Below are 19,527 nucleotides of genomic sequence, written 5' to 3' on the forward strand. Positions count from 1 at the left end.
ACCGAAAGGAGAAGTAGAGTATGCTATACTTTTTGTTTGTTTGTTTTGTTTTGTTTTTGAGACGGAGTCTGCTCTGTCTCTCTCAGGCTGGCATGCAGGGGTGCGATCTCGACTCAATGCAACCTCCACCTCCCAGGTTCAAGCAATTCTCCTGCCTCAGCCTCCTGAGTAGCTGGGATTACTGTTGCCCACGACCATGCCATGGCTAATTTTTGTATTTTTAGTAGACATGGAGTTTCACCATGTTGACCAGGCTGGTCTCGAACTCCTGACATCAAGTGATCTGCCCTCCTTGGCCTCCCAAAGTGCTGGGATTACAGGCATGAGCCACCGCACTCAGCCACTATACTTCTTATATTTGTATTTACCGGATGTATTTTTGTTTCTAAATACATGTTAAGATGGCAGCTTCTCTCCCATGGATGGTGTCGGGGTTGGCCTGAGAGTATATTTGGGCCAAAAGAGGCAACCAGTGGAGTCCGTCTTCAGTAAAACTGTGTGTTTTTTAATTATCTTAGATATTATTATCTTAGAAAGACAATAATTATAAAATCTATGAGAAAATAAAATATATTTCCACAGTTATTCTATTTAACATTATTTCTGTGCATTAGAGAATCTAAACAAGCAATTTCGATATACCTAAAGCAGCCCACCAATGTGATGTCAAGGGGAATTCCAACATAACTGCAATAGAAAAAAAATGTTTAATTTCAAAACATGCATTTTTATATTTTGCTCAAGAAGAAATACGTCTGTTCGGTCAAATTATATCCACCCAACAAGAGAAGGTTTATCCACCACGTTCATGAAATCAGGTAGCCCCAAGTTGTACTTCAGTCCTGGTCTAAAAGGTCATTTGTTAAGTCAAACCTTTACAACTCTTCTCCTAGAAATAATGCTATGAATTGTGAGGTTCTCAGGTCAGCTCCCAAAGTTGATTTTAAGTGATGATCCTCGGGCCGTCCTGAATCCTCAATGCCTAGTTCCCTCAGGAATTCCAAACCACTTCACTCTGAAGTCACTTCTGTCCAGTAGTCACTTGTTAACATTTTCTAAGTGCCACATGTTAGATCATTAACTCATAACTTTTCTAGGTCCAGAACCTATAGCTCATTTCAACCCTGAGGATTGAACCAGCTATACTCCAAGCCCTTTTACAAATATCAGTGGCTGTCTTGCAGAAAAAATTAAGCCCCAAAGTAAAATAGAGCACTTCAGAAGCAGAGTGATGGGGGCGGGATGTCCAGTGATTGTTTGAGTTACTGAGGGAGGGTTTGTGTCTGTGGAAACTGATACTAGGTGATGAATATATGGGCATTCTCTAATAGCAGCGAAGCTAGGAAGTTGTAGTTCATTTGGAAATTGTGTGTTCTTCAGTTGGAGGCAGATTGTACTTTTTTTTTTTTTTTTTTCTGAGACAGAGTCTCGCTCCGTTGCCCAGGTTGGAGTGCAATGGTGTGATCTCGGCTTACTGCAACCTCCGCCTCCTGGGTTCAAGCGATTCTCCCTGCCTCAGCCTCCCAGGTAGCTGGGATTACAGGTGTCCACCACCATGCCTGGCTAATTTTTGTATTTTTAGTAGAGATGGGGTTTCACCGTGTTGGCCAGGCTGGTCTTCAACTCCTGACCTCAGGTGATCTGCCCACCTCAGCCTCCCAAAGTGCTGGGATTACAGGCATGAGCCACTCCACCTGGCGGAGGCAGATTATACTATCAATAGATCAGGGCACTGAAAATATGACAGTGATTTAAATTGGTCATAAATAATAATAAACTTTGAATTATAACCTGTGGTTGGTTATCACTCATATTTTGACTGATATGCTTTAAAAAAAATAAGGCGGTATAGTAAGGGAGAAAATACAGTGGATGAGTAAATTTTGAGTGGATAGGTGAACAAATGGATGAAATATTCATTTACTGAGTAATTATTATCTGCTAGACACATGTCAGACAATTTCTCATTATCTAATTGAAACCTCATCAGGTTTCCCCCATTTTGTAGAGAAGGAAACTGATGTAAGAGATGTGACTTGTCCACAGCTACCCACCTAGTAAAAGGTAGGACTGGAATTTGTATCTGTTTTCTTCTGGCTCCAAAAATCACAGGTAGAAATAAAAACCACTTAATCGAAGAACTGGTATTTATTTTAAAATAACTATTGTTGGATAGGTGTCTGTGCATCCCCCGAGTCTTTGACAGTTTCTGCCCTCAGGGAAGGATTTTGGAGGAAAAATATGTCTTACAGGGCAAACCTTGCCCAGTTGGTGATAAGTTGAATGTGAAAGGGAAGCATCTCTATTTCAGTTTAGTTCTGAATCAGATTGGATGTTGAAAAAGAAAAATGATGCAGGGAAAACCAGGGTAATACAAATAAAGTTTAGCTAATAATAGTATTATACCAATGTTAATTTATTAGTTTTGACAATTGTGCTATGGTTATATGAAATGCTAACATTAGGGGAAGCTGAGTGAAGGGTACATGGGAACTCTCAGTTATATTTTTGTAACTTTTCTGTAACTCTAAAATTATTTCAAAATAAAACGCTTTTTAAAAAGTTAAAAAAAACCTCCCTGAGAAGAGTGGTAGAAAAAAATTTGGCTGGAAAGAGGGATGAAGACCTTTCATCTTCAGTTTTTATCATCTAGCTATCATACAAGAATATGCAGACAACAAAGTTCTACTCAGGAAGTGGTTTATGTCCAACATCTGTTTTAATACATTTTCCTTGTTTCTGTTATTTTATTCTGCTTACCAGTTGAAGTGATGGCAACATGAAGAATAGTGACTGAAATAGCATAATCCCAAACCCATTCTTCCACAACTGGAACAAAAAGCAATCCACAAACAAAGTAGGTGACCTCTGTTGAAACTAAAAGAACTGCAAATACAAGGAAGAATATAATTATTGAGGACTAGAGCAATGAACATTCTGAAATACAACTAGTAACAAGACCAGGAAAGCTTACTTTGAGGCCGGGCGCTGGTGGCTCACGCCTGTAATCCCAGCACTTTGGGAGGCCGAGGCGGGCGGATCACGAGGTCAGGAGATCGAGACCATCCTGGCTAACATGGTGAAACCCCGTCTCTACTAAAAATACAAAAAATTAGCCGGGCGTGGTGGCGGGCGCCTGTAGTCCCAGCTACTCGGGAGGCTGAGGCAGGGGAATGGCGTGAACCCGGGAGGCGGAGCTTGCAGTGAGCTGAGATTGCGCCACTGCACTCCAGCCTGGGCGACAGAGCCAGACTCCATCTCAAAAAAAAAAAAAAAAAAAAAGAAAAGGAAAGCTTACTTTGAGAAGAAATTTTGGTAAGAATTTTTTAAATGTTCCGTTTCCTAACAATCCTCAAATTTGGATAAAACAATTAACATATTTTATCTTTTAACAGTTTTAAGATTTATAGAAAACCACAATATATCATTTCTGTTTCACATTCTTTGTGTTTAACATTTTAGAAGTGAAATACAATAAAGAAGTGTTACAATATAACCAATATGTGCAAATCTATAATTGGATTGCAAATCTCATTTTAAGATATATTAAAAACTAATGAAAAAATCCAGTTCTGAGTTTTAAGAAATGAAAAAAAATTAAACCAAATGTAAGAGTTTATTGAACTACAATGTTTGTCTGATACCAAGCACTGCCTAACTTGGAAATGAGTTCCTTTGTGTTTTTGTAATAAAATGGTTCGTTCAGATCGTCACTTGGGAAACATAACTGATAACCATGGATGAAAGAAAGTCTCATAAATGACAGGTATGGATGGAGACACCCTTCTAAATCCACTGGTAGTGACAGAGTAGTTTACCTGAACACGTATAAAGAGCTAGATATTTACAGGTGAGAACCACAAATCTCTAAGAGCCCTGAACATGTGATGGGTCAATCTTTTGCCTCTTGTCTTTGATATGGATCTTTAAGACTAGCATGTTTTCAAAAGAGAGATCCATCAGACTTTAAAGTGACAAATATATGTGATATACCACCAAGGTCCCTTTGTAAATGATACCACTTTCCATAAAAATTACCTTTCTTTCCTCTTAAAACACAGAAAATAAGTGATATGTTCATATAATTCAGGAATAAATAAATCTAAGCAGACAAACTCTATATTTTTCAAAGCAAAAAATAAAATAATCACCTTATGTCCTACTGTGCAGAAGTAATTTATTATCCAGCAAGCCAGTGATTGCAGTCGGTAAGCGAGGCACCAAGGAAGCACGCCCCAGGTGCAATCTTTTTAAAGGCCTCACACATATTCCTCTTCAATTCTATTTAATTTAACTTAACAGGTTTCAAAAGTTAAATACAGAATTCATACTAACTCCTTTTCTATTGCACAGGAATTCCTTTGATCAGTGGAGATCAGTTCAGCATGCCCTGCCACCTAATATCCAGGAAAGAACTGTCCTGTTGTGTCATATTGACACCATCTCTTTCCATCACATTTCATTCCTCCCTCCCCTACTGGTTTAGAGAATCACGACATTATTGTAGGGAAACAGAGATGACTCTTTTGTTAGCATTTAGAGATTTTATAGGTTAACTTGCAGCTGCTTGAAGATAGTGATTTTAGTCTTGTACAAGCTGCATTCGTGTATATTAATAGAGAATACTTATGCTTTGTTCATGATAGGAAAGAAAGCATGACTTAAAGGAAGTAATACAAAATTTGAAGTCAAGATAACAGCATTCTAGTCTCGCTTTTACAGCATAAGAGTCATAAGACCTTGTCTGGGCACTGTGGTTCACATCTGTAATTCCAGCACTTTGGGAGGCCGAGGTGGGAGCATCACTTGAAGCTAGGAGTTCAAGGCCACCCTGGGCAATATAGCAAGACTCTGTCTCTAAAAGAAATTGAAAAACACTTAGCCTGGCATAATAGTGTGCTCCGTAGTCCTAGCTACTCAGGAGGTGGAGATGGGAGGATCTCTTGAGTGCAGGAGTTTGAAGTTACAATGAGCTATGATCATGCCACTGCACTGCACTCGAGACTGGGTGACAGAGTGAATCTCTGTCTCTTAAAAAAAAAAAAAAGTTATGGAGTCACTTCCAAGATGGCTGAATAGGAACAGCTCTGGTCTGCAGCTCCCAGTGAGATCGACGCAGAAGATGGGTGATTTCTGCATTTCCAATTAAGGTACCTGGTTCATCTCGTTGGGACTGGTTGGACAGTGGGTGCAGCCCATGGAGGGCGAGCTGAAGCAGGGCAGGGTGTTGCCTCACCCGGGAAGCACAAGGGGTTGGGCGATTTCCCTTTCCTAGCTAAGGGAAGCCATGACAGACTGTATCTGGAGAAACAGTGCACTCCTGACAAAATACTGCACTATTCCCACAGTCTTAGCAACCGTCAGACCAGGAGATACCCTCCCATGCCTGGCTCGGCAGGTCCCACACCCACGGAGCCTTGCTCACTGCTAGTGCAGCAGTTTGAGATAGACCTGCGACGCTGCATCTTGATGTGGAGAGGGGCGTCTGCCATTGCTGAGGCTTGAGTAGCTCACAGTGTAAACAAAGAGGCCTGGAAGCACGAACTGGGTGGAGCACACCACAGCTCAGCAAGGCCTACTGCCTCTATAGATTCTACCTCTGGGGGTAGGGCATAGTAGAACAAAAGGCAGCAGTCAGCTTCTGCAGACTTAAACGTCCCTGTCTGACAGCTCTGAAGAGAGCAGTTGTTCTCTCAGCACGGCATTCGAGCTCTGAGAACAGACAGACTGCCTCCTCAAATGAGTCCCTGACCCCCGTGTAGCCTGACTGGGAAACACCTCCCAGTAGGGGCCGATAGACACCTCAAACAGGCAGGTGCCCCTCTGGGACGAAGCTTCCAGAGGAAGGATCAGGCAGCAATATTTGCTGTTCTGCAGCCTCCACTGGTGATACCTAGGCAAACAGGATCTGGAGTGGACCTCCAGCAAACCCCAACATATCTGCAGCTGAGGGGTCTGACTGTTAGAAGGAAAACTAACAAACGAAAAAATAGCATCAAGATCAACAAAAAGGACATCCACATCAAAACCCCATCTGTAGGTCACCAACATCAAAGACCAAAGGTAGATAAAACCACAAAGATGGGGAGAAACCAGAGAAGAAAAACTGAAAATTTTAAAAAACAGAGTACCTCTTCTCCTCCAAAGGATCACAGCACCTCGCCAGCGAGGGAACAAAACTGGATGGAGAATGAGTTTGACGAGTTGACAGAAGTAGGCTTCAGAAACCTACTTGGTAATAACAAACTTCTCTGAGCTAAAGGAGCATCTTCTAACCCATTGCAAGGAAGCTAAAAACCTTGAAAAAAGATTAGATGAATGGCTAACTAGAATAAACAGTGTGGAGATGATGTTAACTGACCTGATGGAGCTGAAAACCATGGAATGAGAACTTTGTGATGCATGCATAAGCTTCAATAGGTAATTCCATCAAGTGGAAGAAAGGATATCAGTGACTGAAGATCAAATTAATGAAATAAAGCAAGAAGACAAGATTAGAGAAAAAAGAGTGAAAAGAAATGAACAAAGCCTCCAAGAAATATAGGACTGTGTGAAAAGACCAAATATACATTTGGTGGGTGTACCTGAAAGTGATAGGAGAATGGAACCAAGTTAGAAAACACTCTTCAGGATATCATCCAGGAGAACTTCCCTAACCTAGCAAGGCAGGCCAACATTCAAATTCAGAAAATAGAGAGACACCACAAAGATACTCTTCGAGAAGAGCAATTCGAAGACATATAATTGTCAGATTCGCCAAGGTTGAAATGAGGGAAAAAATGTTAAGGGCAGCCAGAGAGAAAGTTGGGTTACCCACAAAGGGAAGCCTATCAGACTAACAGTGGATCTCTTGGCAGAAACCCTACAAAACAGAAAAGAGTGGGGGCCAATATTCAACATTCTTAAAGAAAAGAATTTTCAACCCAGAATTTCATATCCAGTCAAACTAAGCTTCATAAGTGAAGAAGAAATAAAATCCTTTATAGACAAGCAAATGCTGAGAGATTTTGTCACCACCAGGCCTGCCTTACAAGAGCTACTGAAGGAAGCACTAAACATGGAAAGGAACAACAGTTACTAGCCACTGCAAAAACATGCCAAATGGTAAAGACTTTAGACGCTATGAAGAAACTGCATCAATTAACAGGCAAAATAACCAGCTAACATAATAATGACAGGATTAAATTCAAACATAACAGTATTAACCTTAAACGTAAATGGGCTAAATACCCCAATTAAAATATACAGACTGGCAAATTGGATAAAGAGTCAAGACCCGTCAGTGTGCTGTATTCAAGAGACCCATCTCATGTGCAAAGATGCACATAGGCTCAAAATAAAGGGATGGAGGAAGATCTACCAAGCAAATGGAAAGCAAAAAAAGTGGGTTACAATCTTAGTCTCTGATACAACAGACTTTAAACCAACAAAGATCAAAAGAGACAAAGAAGGCCACTGCATAATGCTAAAGGGATCAATTCAACAAGAAGAGCTAACCATCCTAAATATATATGCACCCAATATAGGAGCATTCAGATTAATAAAGCAAGTCCTTAGGGACCTACAAAGAGACTTAGACTCCCACACAATAATAATGGGAGACTTTAACACCCCACTGTCAATATTAGACAGATCAACAAGACAGAAGGTTAATAAGGATATCCAGGATTTGAACTCAGCTCTGCACCAGGCAGACCTAATAGACATCTACAGAATTCTACACCCCAAATCAATGGAATATACATTCTTCTCAGCACCACATCGCACTTATTCTAAAATTCACCACATAATTGGTAGTAAAACACTCCTCAGCAAATGTAAAAGAACAGAAATCACAACAAACTTTCTCTCAGACTGATCTCTCAGATCACAGTGCAATCAAATTAGAACTCAGGATTAAGAAACTCACTCAAAACCTCACAACTACATGGAAACTGAACAACCTGCTCCTGAATGACTACTGGGTACATAACGAAACGAAGGCAGAAATAAAGATGTTCTTTGAAACCAACGAGAACAAAGACACAGTGTATCAGAATCTCTGGGACACATTTAAAGCAGTATGTAGAGGGAAATTAATAGCACTAAATGCCCACAAGAGAAAGCAGGAAAGAGCTAAAATTGACACCCTAACATCACAATTAAAAATAGAGAAGCAAGAGCAAAAAAATTCAAAAGCTAGCAGAAGGCAAGAAATAACCAAGATCAGAGCAGAACTGAAGGAGATAGAGACACAAAAACCTTTCAAAAAAATCAATGAATCCAGGAGCTGGTTTTTTGAGAAGATCAACAAAATAGACCACTAGCAAGACTAATAAAGAAGAAAAGAGAGAAGAATCAAATAGATGCAATAAAAAGTGATAAGGGGGATATCACCACCAATCGCACAGAAATACAAACTACCATTAGAGAATATTATAAACACCTCTATGCAAATAAACTAGAAAATCTAGAAGAAATGGATAAATTCCTGGACACATACACCCTCCCAAGACTAAATCAGGAAGAAGTTGAATCTCTGACTAGACCAATAACAGGTTCTGAAGTTGAGGAAATAATTAATGGCCTATCAACCAAAAAAAGTCCAGGACCAGATGGATTCACAGCCGAATTCTACCAGAGGTACAAAGAGGAGCTGGTACCATTCCTTCTGAAAGTATTCCAATCAATAGAAAAGAGAGAATCCTCCCTAACTCATTTCATGAAGCTAGCATCATCCTGATACCAAAGCCTGGTAGAGACACAACAGAACAGGAGAACTTCAAGCCAATATTTCTGATGAACATCAACGCAAAAATCCTCAGTAAAATACTGTCAAACCGAATCCAGCAGCACATAAAAAAGTTTATCCACCATGAACAAGTTGGCTTCATCCCTGGGATGCAAGGCTGGTTCAACATATTCAAATCAATAAACATAATCCATCATGTAAACAGAACCAATGACAAAAACCACATGATTATCTCAATAGATGCAGAAAAGGCCTTCAACAAAATTCAATAGCCCTTCATGCTAAAAACTCTCAATAAACTAGGTATTGATGGAACGTATCTCAAAATAAAAAGAGCTATTTATGACAAACCCACAGCCAATGTCATACTGAATGGGCAAAAACTGGAAGCATTCCATTTGAAAACTGGCACGAGAAAAGGATGCCCTCTCTCAGCACTCCTATTCAACATAATGTTGGAAGTTCTGGCCAGGGCAATCAGGCAAGAGAAAGAAATAAAGCGTATTCAATTAGGAAAAGAGGAAGTCAAATTATCTCTGTTTGCAGATGACATGATTGTATATTTAGAAAACCCCATTGTCTCAGCCCAAAGTCTCCTTAAGCTGATAAGCAACTTCAGCAAAATCTCAGGATACAAAATCAACATGGAAAAATCACAAGCATTCCTATACACAAATAATAGACAAACAGAGAGCCAAAACATGAGTGAACTCCCATTCACAATTGCTACAAAGATAATAAAATACCTAGGAATCCAACTTACAAGGAATGTGAAGGACCTCTTCAAGGGGAACTACAAACCACTGCTCAACGAAATAAAAGCGGACACAAACAAATGGAAGAACATTCCATGCTCATGAATAGGAAGAATCAGTATTGTGAAAATGGCCATACTGCCCAAAGTAATTTATACATTCAATTCCATCCCCATCAAGCTACCAATGACTTTCTTCACAGAATTGGAAAAAACTAAAGTTCATATGGAACCAAAAAAGAGCCCACATAGCCAAGACAATCCTAAGCAAAAAGAACAAAGCTGGAGGCATCACGCTACCTGACTTCAAACTATGCTACACAGCTACAGTAACCAAAACAGCATGGTACTGATACCAAAACAGATATATAGACCAATGGAACAGAACAGAGGCCTCAAGAATAACACCACACATCAACAACCATGTGATCCTTGACAAACCTGACAAAAACAAGAAATGGGGAAAGGATTCCCTATTTAATAAATGGTGCTGGGAAAACTGGCTAGCCATATGCAGAAAACTGAAACTGGTTGCCTTCCCTACACCATAAACAAAAATTAACTCAAGATGGATAAAGACTTAAATGTAAGACCTAACACCATAAAAACCCTAGAAGAAAACCTAGGCAATATCATTTAGGAGATAGTCATGGGCAAAGACTTCATGACTAAAACCCCAAAAGCAATGGCAACAAGAGCTGAAAGAGACAAATGGGATCTAATTAAACTAAAGAGCTTCTGCACAGCAAAAGAAACTATCATCAGAGTGAACAGGCAACCTACAGAATGGGAGAAAATTTTTGCCATCTGTCCATCTGACAAGGCTAATATCCAGAATCTACAAAGAACTTAAACAAATTTACAAGAAAAAAACAACCCCATCAAAAAATGGGCAAAGTATATGAACAGACACTTCTCAAAAGAAGATATTTATGCTGCCAACAGACATATGAACAAATGCTCATCATCACTGGTCATCAGAGAAATGCAAATCAAAACCACCATGAGATACCATCTCATGCCAGTTAGAATGGCGATCATTAAAAAGTCAGGAAACAACAGATGCTGGAGAGGATGTGGAGCAATAGGAACACTTTTACACTGTTGGTGGGAGTGTAAACTAGTTCAATGATTGCGGAAGACTGTGTGGCGATCCCTCAAGGATCTAGAACTAGAAATACCATTTGACCCACCAATCCCATTACTGGGCATATACCCAAAGAATTATAAATCTTTCTATGATATAGACACATGCACACATATGTTTATTGTGGCACTATTCACATAGCAAAGACTTGGAACCAACCCAAATGTCCATCAATAATAGACTGGATTAAGAAAATGTGGCACATATACACCATGGAACTCTACGCATCCATAAAAAAGGACGAGTTCATGTCCTTTGTAGGGACATGGATGAAGCTGGAAACCATTATTTTAAGCAAACTATCACAGGAACAGAAAACCAAACACCACATGTTCTCACTCATAGGTGGGAGTTAAACAAAGAACACTTGGACACAGGGCGAGGAACATCACACACTGGGTCCGGTTGGGGGGTAGGGGGCTGGGGGTGGATAGCATTAGGAGAAATATCTAATGTAAATGACGAGTTGATGGGTGCAGCAAACCAACACAGCACAGGTATACCTATTTAACAAACCTGCACATTGTGCCCATGTACCCTAGAACTTAAAATATAATAATAATAAAAAAGAGTTATAAGGTGTTGAGCAAGATTTTAACTTTCAGGTCAGTCTGTTTTCTTCTCCATAAATTGGAATATGGAGTATTATTTATCTCAAAAAAATTGTTGGGAGGATTTTAATGTAAAATGAAAGGAATTTGCAAACTATTCTCTGTGATGCAAAGGAAAGATATTAGTAATTGGAGTGTTTTAACTGGACTCACACTTTCCAGTGTCCTTGCTAAAACTGATCTCCTGGGTGACAAAATTATTGAAACCTACACAAAACCTGACCATAATAAATACATGCCAAAGTCTCTGAGATTACTCTTATATTTTATTAATATCTCTGAGATTAGACAGGTATAGATTCTCACAGCAACAACTTTGAAGAGTTATGACATTTATCTCCCCAAACCCAAAATTAAACATCTAATACGCTAAGGTTTTATTGATATCTTTGTACAAATGTTTGTGTTTCATGAGAGGAAAGGATGACTGTAAACTCTGCCAGCCATTTTGGAGATCTTCGCTAATCCCTGCTATGTAAAAGTTCATCACTAATCTCTGCTATGAAAAAACACAGCCTTCTCCCATAAGCCTGTGATATTGCCTTTTCTTTATTGACTGACCCAAAGACTAGAATTAAATAATGACAGTTGAGTGTTCAATCTCTCCCTCTACCCAAAACACACACATGGCCCATACTTGACTCTTTACTGGGACTATTTTCTTTTTAATCATTTGTGGATAGTGTTGGCAAAAACTAGGGAAGTGCCTGAAAGAAAGTTAAGATAAAGTCTTAGACCTCTTGTATCTCAGAATCGAAGTATCTTGTTCTCACATACGCTTTGCTATCCAAAACTGAATCAATAATGGCACCAAACAAGGCTGTACTAAAGCTTTTTATTTGAATTCAGTAACTCTAACTGACCAAGTTTCCTATACAAATTATAGTAGAAATCCCGTTTCATTGGCCTCCAGCAATTTTTCTATATTTGCATATTTGTACCCCAAAAATATTCTCCAGTGGTTTTCTAATGAATTGTATTGTTTAAGGAATTGACAGTACATTAAAAAACAAGAATAGGGAAAAACAACAAAATATTAAGAGTAATTACTGTATACAGAATGTAAGTATGCGATTTATTTTATTTTTCTCCTTTCTGCTTGTAGATATTTTCTAAGCTTTCATTAATTAAAATGTTTTATGATAGAAAACATTCAAATTTTACTTTTCTGAAGATGGGGCAAACTCACCATGAAGCACCTCCAAACAAGAATGTTTTACATATATTCAAGGTACATAGGTGTGAAGGTTTACAAACATACTAGATATTAATTAATAACTATTCAACAAAAATGCCGAATTTAAAAGAGAGAAATTTTGCCTTAGTGTATTCTTTCTTATTGTTTTTCTTCTGCAGCAAGTTCTATACTATTTTGGGAAGAAAAATAAAACCAAGCAGAAATGTACAAAGTAGAGAACGAAAGTTCTCTGTCATCCCAGATGGGAGATAACAGTTTGTTGCATAATTCTCCAGACTTCTTATCACTGACACCATGCATTTTACTTTATGCTACAAAAATGAAATTGTATTATATGAACTCTTTTGCTGTATTTAATTTTCTATTTTATATCTCACAAATATTTTTCTACATCAGCACATTAAGTCATTATTCTTCCTTTTCTTTAAAAATAATCAACAAAAATTTACCCCCAATACAATGAAATGAAAATTTATATAGGAATTCTCATTCTTTTTCTCCACTTATTCCATATTACTCCACCTCCATGGAATAACAACTTTAAAATTTTTGATGGCACTTTTCCTAATTAATTTTTGAAATCAGATAAAATACATAGATGACTGTGAGACCGGCCTGATATTTAAAATTTTTTTATTAAAAAATTTATTTTTAGTGGCATTTAGTTCACTAATTGATAAGAATTTAAAATTAAAACAATTACCTTTATAGTTTATGTTGAGCCATGAGGGATTTGTTTTGAAATCAAATGGTGCCAGGACATTCAACTCATGCACCCTAAAGATGTTATAAATGAAAACAGTTTACTCTGAATGAGGCAGTTCATAACTGCACATCAAAGTGACACACATTACTATTTTCATATAAGGATAAGCCATGCGATTTACCCACATCGTGGCACATTTCAAAACTGGCTGGAATGTGAAGGAATCAGCAATGAAGATAATAATCTCCATAGAATCTTTTTCTGACTCAAACATCTCACTCTTCTTGCTAGAATTACAAGCTGTGGTAACAGTTACAGCAAAATTTCAGATCAGTCATTAGGTGAGAGGGTATAAAGGTAACAAGGGACAAGGGAATGTCTAGTTACGAAATGTAAACTCACTTCATGACCAAACCAGTAGTTCTTCAGATGTAAAATAGGTTCACCTAAACGGTGCTATAACATATTTTTTAACATTAAGTGAGCTACTGTAGCAGTTAGAATAAATTAATTAAATGCTAAATACATCTCATCATGGATATATTTTTGAAATGTAATGTTGAAAAAAGTTATAAAATGACACCTATTATATGATACCATTTGTATAAAAAAAACCTGCTAAGCAGAAAAAAATGAAGTGAGCTAAAAAGAATTTTTAAAAACTGGCTGACTTGGATGACAGCCAAATAACATTTTGTCTACCTTGTCGTCTTTGTCCAATTAAGTTCCACTTTGTCCACCAAGTGGACTTAATTTTATTTGACGTCTCAGCTAGAATCTTGATAGTTCCTGCCATCAAACATGGAAGGAAAACGTAATACCATGGAGACAGCGCAGGCTTGAAAAACAACAAGATACAGGTTCTAATCCTGGTGGTGCTATAGCCGTGCACTTGGGCAAGTCACCTAACCTCTCTGGGCTCGAATTTCCTACCTATAAATTGAAGAGATTAATCTCTGAGTTCCCTTCCTGTTCTAAAATCTGAGTCTATTAAAGCATACAGCTGGACTTTATACTATACCCAAGTTTGTAGTCGTGTGCAGCTGGCCAACCAGTTAGCTGCCTCCTGAAGCTTTAAGGTCTAATTACTTCAAATTCCTCACCTCTGACTCATGTTAACTACAAACCCTTAAAATCCCGTGCTCAGAGAATCCTAGAGAGTCTTGCCTTCTCCTTGCCCCAGGCATAGCCTCACCATCTCCAGTCCCAGGGAGGAGGCTGAGGCTGCATGTGAGTGCCAGATACTTCCTCCGTGGGCTTGCCTGCAAGCATGCTGAATAACATTCTTTCCATTGCAAACATTGGTATCATTATTTTTTGATAGTTGCATATTGGTATTAATTCGCATATTGAAATAGAATTCCTTGCTTGCACAATAAAATTAAATTGTGTAAGCACTCAATTTCTAAGAAATCATTTGTAAATATACATAATGTATCCCAAGGCAACCAATATATTGGCAGCCAAAATCTGTAGAGACAAAATTCAACCATAGCAAGACAAAAAATTACCTGAAAAACAATGTTTTACACTTACATAAAAATGATACCATTAAAATACACGTATTATCCCATTTTGTCCTCATAATAACTCTTTTTTGGATGATTCCATTTGACAAATGAAGGCATTGAAATAGGAGATACGCTGTCATTTGGTCAAGATGATTCAGCAAGTTAGTAAGAACTTGGGTCAGATTGTAGGTCTCTTGCCTCCCAAAAGCTATTTCCAATATAACAGAAATTATTTAAATTGGATGTGGATGATCTTTAAGCTCCTTTCTTGTTCAAACCTTCTCTGATTCAATACCAGACCAGGGAGTAATCGGTTCACTTTCTTTCCATGAGCATCCTCCGAAGAGGTAAGAGAAACAGTCCTAAATGATTCTATCCATTTCATTTCATGATTGTTACTTTTATCATTTTCAGATAGAACATTTGCCTATTTTTACTTAAATAACGAAAGTAGGCTGGATTCAGTGGCTCATGCCTGCAATCCTAGCATTTTGGGAGACCAAGGCAGGAGGATCATTCAAGGCCAGGGATTCAAGACCAGCCTAGGCAACATAGCGAGACCTTGTCTCTACCAAAAATAAAAAACAAATAAAAGTAAGAAACTATGTCTTTAAAAAAATCCACATCCTCTAATCCATAAAGACGTATGAAATGTTAAATATAAACATCTTTCCTATTCAATGTTAGCTTTTTAATTCTGTTTGAAGACAATGTGCTACTTACTCAAACATCACGCAGCCCATGCTCAGGGACACATAGTACACAGTGTAGAAAAGAATGACACATAGAAGAAACTTCTGCAAAACAACCTGTGGAGAAAACAGGCATGAGGTCCAAGAGCCTGGGATTTTTCTTTTTCTTTTTTTTTTTTTTTGAGACGGAGTCTCGCTCTGTCGCCCAGGCTGGAGTGCAGTGGCGCGATCTCGGCTCACTGCAAGCTCCGCCTGAGCCTGGGATTTTTCACATGGTCTTTGGTAACTAGTTTGACAAAAGATGATGAGTGATTAGTAGATAGTGTTGGCTAGCCTTGTATTGCTTAAGGACCCATGGAATGGGAATGACTTCAAAGTGCCCATCTTGGAGCTTCTTTAGCGGTATAATTTTCTTAAGAGTCATGTGTCTTTGGATTTGGTTTATTCTTCCTACCATGTATTGAAATAAATTAGTTTCTTTTAATTTGAGCATTAATAGCCTCTAGATATTTCTAGATGATTGCTTTCATTTCAATCCAAAATAAGATGAATAATATATAGCCTCTATGTTAGTATGTATTTTCAACCATTAAACTTTTCTTATTTCTGTTAATATTAAACTTCAAATAACATTTTAATTTTTTAATACATTCACTTACTATAAAATTTTCCTTGTATAATCCAAACATGAGGATTGTACTACATACCCAGAAAACCTACAAATAGTAAATCTGTGTAAGACATTTGGAACTATCTTTTTAATTAAATTATAATTTGTGAGACAATATATTTGTTGACAAATTTTATATAGAGATACACTTACTTTTCCTGACAAATTTATAAAACACTACATATTAAAAAAGTGTTGCTGCCTGAAGAGGTTACCATCTTACACATTTGCACCAAGAATTAATGCAATATACAAATCCATATCTCTTACCCTCCATTCACTGGAACAAACTTCCTAAATGCCAGTATTTGTCTTTTAACTTGACAAAATGATTCTAAACCTCAGCTGTGATAATAATATAATCTTGCCAATTATAATAATAATGTCAAGAACCACAGTTACTTTTGCACTAACCTATAGAAAGATGAGAACAGGTAAATTCCTAATAATATTAACAAAAAACCCACATAATAATGCAATAATTAAACCTCTATGCAAGAATTTACAGAGCAATTTGGTAAAATACAATAGATGGCCCTGAAATGGACTCTTCCGCAGCTGAGACCTAAGAAAGAAGCACTGCAGATTAATGAGAATCAGAAAGATTATTTGACAAATGGTGCTGTGAAAATAGTCTAACTTCTAAACAAAAAAATCCCATTAGATTCCAGTCTTGTACCAGACACCACAATAAATTTCAAGGGGATTAAAGGCTTAAATGCCAAGGAATAGGTTGGGAGAAAATATTTGTAATATATATCACAGGAAAAGGATTGATATCTGTAATATATAAACTCACACAAATGTTAGAAAAAGACAAACCAATAGAAAAATGGACAAAGTATATAAATAGGCAATTCACATGAAGAAACACTTAAAAAGCCAATAAAAATAAAAAATGTGCCAAACTTCACTGTTAACCTTTTCAAAGATATCCTTATGACTATAATAAAGGTCCCAGCATTTCACATGAGAAGTGCTCAGTTTACTCAGTTTATTCTTGTATTTTAGAATCTTAAAGCCATGTTTGCTTAGCCCACACTCCAACACCTTAGGATTATTATTAATTTTACTTGAATGACCAATTCACCAAACTGACCACATATTTTCACTTGCCTAGGTACAGAAGGAGTCCACAGCTAGAGGCAAGAGGAGAAGGTAGTTAGCAGAGAGTATACCACAATCAATTGGCTGAATGGACCACATTTACAGATCTACCAAGAACCTGCTTCTTCCAGCTATTTTTAAATGGGTGGGATGTGAGGCCTAAGAGGGCCATGAGAAAACAGGACTCCAAGGTTCTGGGACCTTCAGGATCTTCCCCCATCCCTTGCTCCCACACCATCCTCAACACCCCCTACTCCTTGCCTATGTCCACCCCCAGCCCTGCTCACCAAGTCTCATCTCTCTCTGCCCTGATTCTCATGCCCAGTTCACTCTCAGGATCTCACATTCCTTGTTTCTTTTTTCTTTTCTTTTCTTTTTTTTTTGAGACAGAGTTTCACTCTTGTGGCCCAGGCTGGAGTGCAATGGCATGATCTCGGCTCACTGCAAACTCGGTCTCCCGGGTTCAAGCGATTCTCCTTCCTCAGCCTCCCTAGTAGCTGGGATTACAGGCATGCACCACCAAGCCCAGCTAATTTTGTATTTTTAGTAGAGTCGGGGTTTATCCATGTTGGTCAGGCTGGTCTCAAACTCCCAACCTCAGGTGATCCGCCTGCGTCAGCCTCAGAAAGTGCTGGGATTACAGGCATGAGCCACTCTGCACCTGGCCTTCACATTCCTTGTCTCTTAATCTCTCCTCCCTTATGACCTTCAGTCTCTCTTTCCTCAACCCTTGGTCCCCTCCTGTCCATGCTCCTCATTCTCTCCCTAAGACCTGCATAGCTTGTGGTTCCATGATAGCTGACACAACATGATTTTTAAAAAGGAATAAAAGGATGTGTGCAAAAGAGACATTCTTCCCACAGCTGTCTTTCTTTTATCGGAGAATAAAAATCCTTCCAGAAGCCGTAAACGGACTTCCCATTATGTCTCATTGTCCACCACAGGGCCACGTGCCCATTACTGAACAATCACAGGTAAAGAGTAAAAGGATTTTACCATGTCAGGTTTATGACATCATGACTGCGCTTCCGGGGACAGGCACCTACTGCCTCAATAAAAGAAAAATTGGAGTTCTATTAGCAGGGAAGAAGGAGTTGGGGCAGGAAACTACGTCTTCCACTTGGAAGGAATCAATATGGAAATAGCTAAAAGCCCTCATTTTGTAGAGAAGAGTCTTCAAAGATCAAAAAAAAATGTGGAGGTGTTGCCTGAGTTGAAGGCCCAAACATTGTGCGCATACATCAACTGGTTCAAATCTTCCCCAATTGCTGGGATGAGAATTTGCTGCTGGGAGATGGGTATGTAATAGGGAGCATCTTGGAGCTTCTTCAGCACTATAATTTTTTTAAGAGTCATGTGTCTTTGGGTTTGCTTTATTCTTCCTACCATGTATTGAAATCAATTAGTTTTTCTTTTAATTTGAACATTAATAGCCTCTAGATATTTCTAGATGATTGCTTTCATTTCAATCCAAAATAAGATGAATAATATATAGTCTCTATACTAACATGTATTTTCAACCATGAAACTATTCTTATCTCTGTTAATATTAAAATTTAAGTAACATTTTAATTTTTTAATACATTCACTTACTATAAAATTTTCCTTGTATAATCCAAACATGAGGATTGTACTACATACCCAGAAAACCTACAAATACTAAATCTGTGTAAGACATTTGGAACATTTTTTAATTAAATTATAATTTGTGAGACAATATATTTGTTGACAAACTTTACATAGAGATACACTTACTTTTCCTGACAAATTTATATAACACTAAATATAAATATAATATCAAAATAATATATTTAAAAATCATTTGTAGGAAATATTTGGAAAAGCAAGGCATAATTTTTGTAAACAATTAATTTTTCTACCTGAATTATAAATCTAGATTTTCAAATAATACTTTTCTCATAAGCAAATTCATTTGCTTTTAGTATTTTCTTCCTCGAATCTACACCCTACAGAGCCTATGGAACGTAACAATTTTCTAAAAAACAATCAGACCGTCACTTCCTCTGCTTGATATCTTTTTAGGACCTCACATCATTATCAGGATTTATTCCTCCATTTTTTTCGTTTGACAGATAGTTACTGGGCAGGGTGGCAATGCAAGGTAAATTGGATGTGGTCCAAGCCGTAGGATGCAGTTGAGCTGTTGTTCTCAAATGTACAAGCATCAGACTCACGTTAAGTTCCTGTTAAAACACAGATTGCAGGGCCCCAGTCCCAGAGTTTCTGATCTGGTAATTCTGGGACAGGCTCCAGGAATTTGTGTTCATAACAAGTTCCCAGCTGATGCTGAGTCAGCTGTACCTATTACCACACTTTGAGAACTACCGATCTGGAGGCAAGAATGAGTCAAGAAATGGCTACAATGCAAGGAGAAGAGGT

General features: G+C 38.0%; 1 protein-coding gene across 1 annotated transcript in view; it reads right to left on the minus strand.

Annotated features, from left to right (window-relative positions):
• Positions 1-544: 544 nt before the first annotated feature.
• Positions 545-19,527, minus strand: part of TMEM244 (transmembrane protein 244) — a 30,487-nt gene continuing 11,504 nt past the window's right edge. Inside the window, exons 2-5 of the mRNA XM_019030115.3 lie at positions 15,382-15,467; positions 13,145-13,218; positions 2,761-2,886; positions 545-687 (exon numbers count right to left, since the gene is read on the minus strand). Of these exons, the coding sequence (XP_018885660.2) occupies positions 620-687; positions 2,761-2,886; positions 13,145-13,218; positions 15,382-15,467 (354 nt within the window). The 3' untranslated portion in view covers positions 545-619. The remainder of the gene's footprint in view (positions 688-2,760; positions 2,887-13,144; positions 13,219-15,381; positions 15,468-19,527) is intronic.

The sequence above is a fragment of the Gorilla gorilla genome, chromosome 5 (genome assembly GCF_029281585.2).
Source record: "Gorilla gorilla gorilla isolate KB3781 chromosome 5, NHGRI_mGorGor1-v2.1_pri, whole genome shotgun sequence".
In the NCBI taxonomy this organism is placed as follows: Eukaryota; Metazoa; Chordata; class Mammalia; order Primates; family Hominidae; genus Gorilla; species Gorilla gorilla.